The sequence below is a fragment of the Zingiber officinale genome, chromosome 4A, assembly GCF_018446385.1.
Source record: "Zingiber officinale cultivar Zhangliang chromosome 4A, Zo_v1.1, whole genome shotgun sequence".
Classification (NCBI taxonomy): Eukaryota; Viridiplantae; Streptophyta; class Magnoliopsida; order Zingiberales; family Zingiberaceae; genus Zingiber; species Zingiber officinale.
The window spans coordinates 162,784,701-162,794,337 of NC_055992.1; the positions used below are offsets into that span (position 1 = coordinate 162,784,701).

The 9,637-nt window shown below is 45.9% G+C and overlaps 1 protein-coding gene across 1 annotated transcript; it reads right to left on the bottom strand.

Moving 5' to 3' along the window:
- Positions 1-2,840: 2,840 nt before the first annotated feature.
- LOC121972159 (RNA demethylase ALKBH10B-like) lies at positions 2,841-5,880 on the bottom strand. Its single transcript, XM_042523822.1, has 7 exons — positions 4,936-5,880; positions 4,371-4,492; positions 4,184-4,301; positions 4,017-4,115; positions 3,807-3,922; positions 3,580-3,734; positions 2,841-3,500 (listed from the first exon to the last, which is right to left on the bottom strand). The coding sequence occupies exons 1-7, from the start codon at positions 5,738-5,740 to the stop codon at positions 3,050-3,052; spliced, it is 1,866 nt and encodes a 621-aa protein (XP_042379756.1). The 5' UTR covers positions 5,741-5,880; the 3' UTR covers positions 2,841-3,049.
- Positions 5,881-9,637: the final 3,757 nt, after the last annotated feature.

Consider the following 9,637-nt stretch of genomic DNA (forward strand, 5'->3'; position numbering starts at 1 on the left):
TCCAGGTCACGGGAATCAAAGCATGCATCGAGCCGTCCATTTCGAATCGCTTCGATCACATCAAAACACCATGTCACCGCCGCCGTACGCCGATGGCAGTGCTCCACGTGGCATTCAATCATTCGGAGCATTTAATGAAGGCATGCTCAACCTTAATGTCGAAGATTGGCGCAGAACATGAGGAGATCCAGTGAATGCCATTGTTGATTCGCTTAAGGCTACCTCTATGCTTGGCCGAGCGGAGGATACCAACACGGAGGAGCCGCTCGTCCAGATTCTTAGTCCAGTCAGTCGGACTATTCGTCTCCTTCGACTAGACTTGAAGGGGAGGCAAGTGATCCGGTAGTAAGAACAGGGGACCCAGCCCTGTGGAGTCAACGCCACGTGGAAGTCACAATGGCAGTTGTCCATCCGGAGGGCCGGGTCCGACCGAACGGCCGCCCGGTGGAATTGAACATCCGGAGAGGGATGGGTCCGAGTGGCTGGCCGACCGGACGATATTCGGCTGATGGTTAAAGGCGCCCTGTCGAAATCAGGGTTCCGGCGCTCAGTGGAAAAGGTCGCGGGGCCGAGCGGATGTCCCGCTCGGCCAAAGCCATAAGGTAACACTGCTAATAGTCTCCACAAAGCACGTGATGGAAGATCTCCCCAAGTAAACCACCGCATATGTCTGGCCGGATGTTGAGGGAGCTGTCCGCCCGGAAGTCAGAGATGGAGCAAAGGGGAAAAGGACAAGGAACGTCTTTTTCTGACAACAGGTATGTTTCACGTGTGGGCCACGCTCCAAATCTTGTGACAGGGGATTCCGCTGTCCCATCGAGGACATGCTGAGACTGTAGCAGTATGGGTTAGGGAAGCTCACTGACAAGTCCTTATTGGAGTATGGGCCATGGACACGTGTACACCTCGGTAGGTGTACACTCACTTCTTCGTTGCCCTATATAAAGGCCCTCATTCTTCGCCGGAGGTACACAGCCTACTAGTTTTGAAGCCACTGTTTCTTTCTTGAGCTTCGCCTGACTTGAGCGTCGGAGGGTCGCCGCCGGGAACCTCTTCCCGGCCCGACTTCTGTGCAGGTCCGCCGGAGCTTCATGCCACCAGTCGGAGATCCACGACAGCAGTCGAAGAGCGCTCCGTGCCTAGCGTCCATTGATTCAGCATTCGGACAGGATCACTTCCCTATTTTTTCTCTCTCCTCTATAATATTTAGGGAATGGAATCTATTTTTTAAATTTAGAGAAATACGATTTATAAATGTATAATTTAAAGAATTTACTTTATCTAAAATTTATGATAAAATTTTTGATGCATATGATGTAAATGTTTTAAATTAATATTAATCCATAAATTTAAATTATATATGAATTAATTTTCTGTCCGATCGTCAATTCTTTATTTTCCATTCAGAAATTAGTTTATAACAGTTAGTTGTCTGATCCTACTGGCCACTAAACCCATTTTCCAACAGCTCTGTCGCCTCGGTGCTGGAGCAGGTGGATGGCGAGGGAGGAGAGGTGAATGAGGGCTCCGTGAGGGCTCGGAGGCCGGATGGCTCTTGGAGGCGGAACACGGCAAGGGCGTGCACCGGCGAGGGCTCAGAGGAAAGAGGGCTCCAGGAGTCAAAGCACGACAGGGGCGCACGACGGCTAGGGCTCGGAAGCCAGAGGGCTTGGAGACCGGAGGGCTCCAGTAGGCGGAGCACGTCAGGGACGCGCGCTGGTGACGACTCGGAGCCCGGAGGGTTCCAGGAGGCGGAGCAAGGTAGGGGCGCGTGCGGCAGCGCGGGAGGAGAGATAGAGGAGGCGGTGAAGTGGCGAATAGAGGGCGGCGTGGGGAAAGGAATGAAGCGCGGCGTGATTCCGTCGGCGGAGATGGCGAAGGAGGCGGGGCAGAAAGGAAAAACTACTGTCAACACAAAAATCTTTCCCTCTCATCTTCATCTACCCCACATCATCACTGGGTATCTCGACTCCAACATGATTGCCATTCTCAACGACAATGAACATCTATCTCTCTTTGCCCACAGCCAGTCTCGACGGGCCTATCCTGCCTGTTGGAGCTTTGAGCGGTGAATTGGAACACAAATTTTCACAAATTTACATGCGACTTGGTGAATTGGGAATTAACGGAAGAGTTAATCACTTGGACGCGGTCCCCGGTACAAAACCGTTTTCTTAATTCTTCTCATCGTCCTCCTTGGGAAGTATGAAGGCCACACGCCGGCAACCTCCTCCGCGCCTAGTCGACGCAGAGCTCGAGCTCGCGTTCGAGTTTCCCTTCTTCAAGCACGGCTTCAGCTCGCAGGCTTGCTGCTCCCTGAGGCCGCCGGCACCGCCGTCGACGTCGAACGACTGGCCGTCGAAGTCGGAGTACGTCACCGCCCCGTCGTTGGGGTGGAGCCGGCGATCGCTCAGCCGCGGGGATTCGTTGCGGTCGCCGCGGCGGGAGGTCTGAACGAGGCGGTAGAGGGTGTGGCAGGGGACGATGTAGAAGACGTTGCCGGGGCAGAGGAGGGACTCGGGCCGGACGACGACCCAGGGGAAGCGGAACACGTCGGGGCGGGTGACGAAGTGGCGGGGGTTCCTGGCCATCACCTCGCCGGCAGTCAGGGCCTTGCGGTGGATCTCGACGAAGCGGCCGGGGTGGACCAGCTTCAGCACGGCGCCGTCCTCGCTCTCCATACACCGCCGGAAAAGAACGCAGGTGGAGGAAGGCAGGCGGGCTTCATTAATGTAGCAAGGATCAACTCCCCGGAGAAAACGAGGAATACCGGATAAGATTTTTTTGTTGTTCACTAGAAAAAACTTTGGGGACTTCGCCAGAGAGACTGCAAGCTCAGCTCAGCTCTGATCTGCTCTGTCACTATTTCATATAAGTTAAAACTTTACATCACAAGTAATTAGACCGGAAATTCCGCCGATGAGGAAGATAGATAGATAAACAGGACGCAAAAGTTTGTCTGGAAGACAGCTGCATAATATTTAATGATCTCTAAAACGTCAACCCATGAAATCTCTATAGTAGAAGTAAATCCACTACCAAAATTTAGTTAAGCTTGAGCTTCTAACGAAGATGGAAAGAAGGATTGCCTCCGCTTTTGGATACGCGGAGGGAGGTGCTTAGTGTACTTCTTCGGGCCGACGGTGGCCCAGGGCAGGAAGACGCCAGTTCCGTTGTGCGGCGGCGAGTTCCTACGGGAGGTGGTCAGGACGACTTCTCCTCCTGGCTGCGCCACCATGACAGCGGCTGGAGCTTGCAGTGGAATCATGGCTTGAGGTCCGTACGCAATGACTCCAGGCATGGGCATGGTTGGCTGCGGGAGGGAGCACTCCGGTCGCCACCAGATCATAGCTTGGTTGGCCCGTGAAGCAGTAGGCGAGTACAAACTGTGAGCGGCGGTTTTAACCTTCACGAATGTGACGGTCATCCTCTTGTTTGGCGAGGCGCACACCGCGTGCCTCGCCATGTCTGCACTGTTGCCGCGCATCGCTATGAGTGCCCTACACAGATTCATGAATGATCATTAGTCTGTGGTAGTAGAATTCAACAATATTGGTGGTGATGTTTGCAATTGCATACCCTTCATTGAGTGTAAGAATTAGCGATCCCTTGTAGTTTCCTTCGGGGTCACTGATGAGCGACCGGCCAAAAGCCATGGTCGTTTCAGAGAGGACGAGTGTCAGAATGGGGTTTTCCAGATGGGGAGGTTTGAAGTAGGGCTGAGAATAATCGCCCTGCACCAGGGGAAAATTAACAAGAGTCTGGGAAGAAAACTTAGCTTGGTTGTAAAAGAAAGGAGCTGCTACCTCATCGAAGAAGTTGATAATGCAGCTGTTAGGTTTCTTATTATCTGGTATGATGTGCCAAAGGACCAAATGATCAATTATGTTCTGCAATTCAGGGGGAATTGGCTCGGTGGTACCTTCATTGATCATGTTTATTTAATTAAATTTTGTGTGAAGTTTTCCCTCTGAAAATTGGAACAATGAATCCTTCTCAGAAATATGTCTACTTACTTTCTCCTTCAGTGGTTGGCTGGAATAATGGAACGCCGAATTGAATGATCTCCCTCTTGTTCCCTTTCATTTGTTTATTGAAGAAAATGAATGTTTCCCCTGGAAACATATGAAGCAATATCATCTTCACAATCGCTTAAAAGAAGAAATGCGTGTAGTGGCTTTACCGGAGAGTTCTCCTCTTCGACCTGCATGACGAAGTCCATTGATGAACTGGACGAGGTCAGGCAACTCTGAGTCTGTGAAAATACCCTCATACATCTTGAGACCTTTGACAACGTTAACCTGACAAAAGAAACACGGATCATCCTTTACTGCATCTCTAAACAGAAAGTGAGTAGAGATAGAACTCGCCATATGCCCTTTCACTGACTCCTTTGCCACGAAACCTTTCGAGAGCTTGATCCTCTCCAGGCGCGCCGAGAAATCTCCATCGTTGGCAGAAATGTCGACCGCCGAAGTTGGTTCTTGCGATCCTGGCACGAGAGAATTTAATAATGGTAATGCTTCAATCAATGACAGATCAAGATGAAATTGAACCAAACCGAATCAAACCAAAACCAAATAGAACAAAACAAGAGATGCCGTAGAAAACTAGGAATGAAAAGTTAGAACTCGCTCCGCCGACATCGCCGCCCCGTACTAACCAGACTCGGGGACGATCGGCCGATCCGCATTGGACGGATCGCAGCCTTCGCGGCTCTGTCATTTCGATCTCGCCGGTTGCTGCCGTAGGGAGAGTGATGGCCGCGGACTCGTCGGCTTAACGCCGTAGGGGATAAGAAAATAGAGGGTAAAGGGGGCACCCGGATCGGATCGTATGCAGTCTCGCCGAGGAGGCGAGATTCGAATTCCGGTGAATGCAGAAAGAGTGGAAATAAGCGATAAAAAGGGCATCGTGATATTCAATGTGAGATACCTCCGGTGGCGTCGCCGTCTTCGACACCATTCTGAATCTGAAGCGAGCATTTTGCTCCACAGGGCGAATCCTCCTCGATCCCCGCTACCTCATCGCTTTCCCCCACTGCCTCGTCGGAAGGTTCTTCCTCTGTGAAGGCGGCATTAATGACCTCCGCATCCGCAGGAGTTCGCTCTGAGTTTCCTCCCAAAGACGGATCCGCCGTCGCCGCCGCGTCCTTCTCGATCCCCGCGATCTCAATGCTTTTCCCCACCGCCTTGTAGGAAGGTTCTTCCTCCGCCGGCGCTTCCTCTGTGAAGGCGACCTTAATGGCCTCCGCCTCCGGAGAAGTTTGCTCCGAGTTTCCTCCAGAAGACGCATCCGCCGTCGCCGCACCGTCTTCCCCGATCCCCGCGACCTCAATGCTTCCCTCCACCGCCTCGCCGGAAGCTTGCTCTTCCGGGGAAGGTATTTCATTCTCAGCGGGAGGGCTATCGCTCTCCCAAAAATTGATCGTCTCCTCCGACTGTGCCGGAGGAAGACGAAGCCTCTCCCTTGCGGTATCGCGGTTGGCTTCTAGCAAGCGGATCTCGAAGGAGATCTCGTCGATGGGGAAGTACTTTTGGTTGTGGAGCACCGGGATCCAATTCAGGCGCCGGCAGTGCAGGGCGGCGAACACCGACTCGTACTCCTCACCGCCATCTTTCTGCGCCAGGTGGCTGCAGAACGCGTCGATGATCGCGTTCGCGGCGGCGAACTCGCTCCGGAACCATGAGATCATCTGGTCCCGTGCGTACACCTCAGGCACCGGAACCACCTTCGCCATCGATCGCCGCAAGAACCAATCAATCGTTCGATTGATCAATCGCCACCCTCCTCCTCCTCCTCCTCCTTCCCACACTCAAATCTCAGAGAGAAGGCAACAGAAATCCAACGAAGCGAGCGCAAAATCTCAAACGCTTGCTCGAGGCCGAGGAGGGGACGAGAAGCCGGGGGAGGATAAATACTACTGGGAAGGCCCGCAATGATACACGATCCCGGACACGTGGCGAGACGGGAAGGTGGAAGGGTAAATGGCCCAGCGACCACGCGAACACCGGATCCGCGACGCAATCATACAATCGGCTCACCGCTTCACTGCCGGTGACGGAATTCTCCCGTCCGCGTGTTGCAGGCGGCCACCTGGACGTTATGTGGCCACGTAGATCCGCACCCTCAACGGTCATTCTTCGGTCTAACGGTCACAGTTCATCTCCTCTCGCATCGGACGGCTTAAGACTCACAAGTTCATGACAGTTGGACGCTGACGTTCCCGAGGAAGCTGATGCGACGGTGACGTCATCGTGTAAGTGGTCAACGCCGGTAACTTTAAAATTTTGTTTTTTTATTAAATTTGTTTTTTAAAATAAAAAACAAAAGGTCTGTGAATTTAAAATAATAATAATAATAATAATAATAGAAAAGAATTTTGACTTTCCATTTTGAATCCACTAACACTTTCTTCTAATGCGCTGTGGGTTGTTGGGTTGAAACTTTTAAATTTGAAAGGATGATTAAGGATAAATTAGAAAGAGTTGGAGCTTGGAGTGGCTAGTTTAAAAATCTAGTATCTTTTAATTAATTTTTTATTAAAATTTTTTTTTACAAATATATCATAACTAAAGATTAAATCATAAATACCTAGATAACAATTTAGATATTCTACCATAACATTATAGTCTCGGGGACTTGTTAGGTTGAAACTTTGTTGCTTGGCTATATGATCACTGATGTATTCATCCGTTCCAAAATGTCAATAAATGACAAGTCACACCCCTTTTCATCATCCTAATGCAACATATGATTTCTAGAAGGTCATACTAGACAAATGATTTTAAAAGGCCGCTTGGTTTAAATTAAATAAGCATCTTAAAATTTATTCTCTTCCAAAGTATATAAAACCCTCCTAGAGAGGCTATTATGGTGACGATTTCATCTTTTACCTCATGACTTTGTTTAATAAATATATAAATATAAAAAAAATAAAGATATTTTGAATGTTAAAGTATTAATTGTATTCACCATAATTTTAATCTTTCTTCTTCTTATTATGAGGAAGGAAAACAAAAGGAATGGAAAAAAGAGGAAATTGGTCATGGATTTGTGACAAGTATATACCGCAATTACTTTTGCATTGTTGGAAAATTGTTGATTTATGACATGAAATAATTTTTTAAAAAAATAACAAAAATGAAATACTATTAATTTTAAAACCAGCTTTGGCCTTGATGTTAACGCATTCCAATTCGAATGTTAAGACTATTAAATTATCAGAAGCATTTATTATCATACTATAATTGTGCACGAATGTTAGACTATTAAATTATGCTCCAAATTTGCTTTAAAATATTATTTTAAGCACACCAATTAATTTTAATGGCATGCATTAACATTATTTTTTGTTTTAGCAAGGAGGTATAAAATAGTTGCAGGTGTAATTATCTGTTTACAAAGATGATAAAAGTGTAACAGAACTAACTAATGTAATATTTAGTTTGTAGGCATAAATTAATCAGATATCAAAAATTAAAATTGAATTCGCAACCAAAACAAACAGAGAAAGAGTTGTGAATTAATCATATTAAATGTATTGTGAATGATCTAAGAAATTAATGGACAACAAAGGCAATTTGTCTATCTCCAAATTAAATGTATTCGCAAAATGAACCACAAGGTTTCTCAGTTATGGGATATCAGAAGGTTCAACCTTCTAACGCATAGACTGTGCTGTCATCTGATCACTGCTTGACTTGTCTAACTCCATGAGCTATTGAGGGGTATTCAAACGACAAATGGTTTAAGTTATCATCATGCTTATTCTTACCTGACTTGACGCGACTTATGATGATGTTTAATCTCTTCTTATGTGGCAAAAGGCGATTCGTTCACCTCCAATGCCCCCTCTAATCTGTCCTTAGGCCAACACGGAGGAGGTAAATCACAGGTGGCTACTAGCCATTAGTGCAAATGGCCAAGACATGGGGAGATCATGCTCGGTCATGCCAAGTTTCGACCCCAAGACCTCATGTGGCAATATTCCATGTCTTAACCATCGCACCGCCCCGAGGAGACTGTTTAATCTCTTCTTATGCCTTAGTAGAAGTCAAAAATGATCAATTATCTAACAATGAGTTCTCACTGAGTCCCATGTATTGATCTCGTTTGGGTCTTGCATAAGGTCGAACCACAACATACAGGACCACAAAGCTAATACGACTTTTTTAACAAAGCTTTTGTGGGGGAGGAGATGAGACATTGAGTACAAATATATATATAAAAAAAACAAAGCTTTCAACTTAACAACATGGTCCTAAAGGCTGAGAAGAAGAGAATTGGAATCAAAAGTGAGGCTCTACCTTTATTTGCATGAAATCTTAAGCCATCACTCAAAAAGAAGGGTGATAGATTTGGCAGTCCTGCCATAAACAAGCATGCTTCCTGTGGTGGGGGACCCTTTTCTTGGCCCCTTTGTAAGGAATAATAATCTACAGGGTTTGCCAAAGTTTGAAGTGCTCTATTGGATGGTGGAAACATAAAGAGGAGCACCAAATCAAAGATATATCTCATCCATAGTGCTCTGCACACACACTCTCTACTCTATGTCACTTTTGCCTTCTTTTTTTTGTTCCTACTTTATGCCCGACATAAACTATGTCCTATACTTTGGAAAAGATTTCTAGTTTGACTTGTAGTTTGCAATGCTACAAAATCAAACAGTCATTATAGAAAAGAGCCTTTAATTGTAAAATTTATGGTAGGTCTGATTGATAAGAATGACTATTTTATTTCAGTTCATCCTTATATTTGACTACAAAATAAATTTAAAGTATTAATTCTCAATATTGCTCTTTTTTACACTATATCGAGCAAGCTAAGCAAGTTAAGCAAGCCAAATGGATGGGTTAAATGTACCAGTCAAGTTAGAAGGGGTCTGATCTGATGATTTGATTAGGACAAATGGTCTGGTGTGTCAAGATGGACGGACTAATCAGACAAGTGGGTCAAATGGATTGATAGGGTTTGTCAAGTAGAATAGGTTGATCAAGCTGATCAAATGAGTTAGGTTGTATCAAAGTTTGGGCCAATGAAGTCAATTGAACGGCGTGGACTAGTCAAACTTGAGGGTGAAGCAACTTGGCTCTATTATGCCAATTGGATGGGGTAGATTGGTCACACCGATCCTTTGAAAGTATTTGTACAGAGATATTTTATCATCATAAAACAGTCCAGTCAATTAAACATAAAACATTCTATGCTTATTCTATTACATGAATCAAACTAAAAAAAAAAATACTCATAATTATTATATTTTATATCTACTGCATGAACTAAGTGTGTCTTTAAACATGAGTAGATGGTGACAGATTCTTAATGTTATAGAGAGTAAGAGTGCCATGGAATGAAAAGGCTTCATTTGGTATAGAGGACAGACAAGAAAACATGCATGGATCGGAAATCTCCATCCCATGTCACTGTCCTTGATAAAAGAACAAAACACGTTAATTTAGAATTAGAATATATTCAATCAGTTAGTTTGTTGTCTTATCATTAACAAAAATTGGATGATTGGAAAGGATGATGTTTATTGATCAAGTTGTACGTATTTTATCACATACACTTGGATTTAGTACAAATACAGATATCTTTGATCATGAAGTTAAGATCTACCAGATTAGTAAAAGGA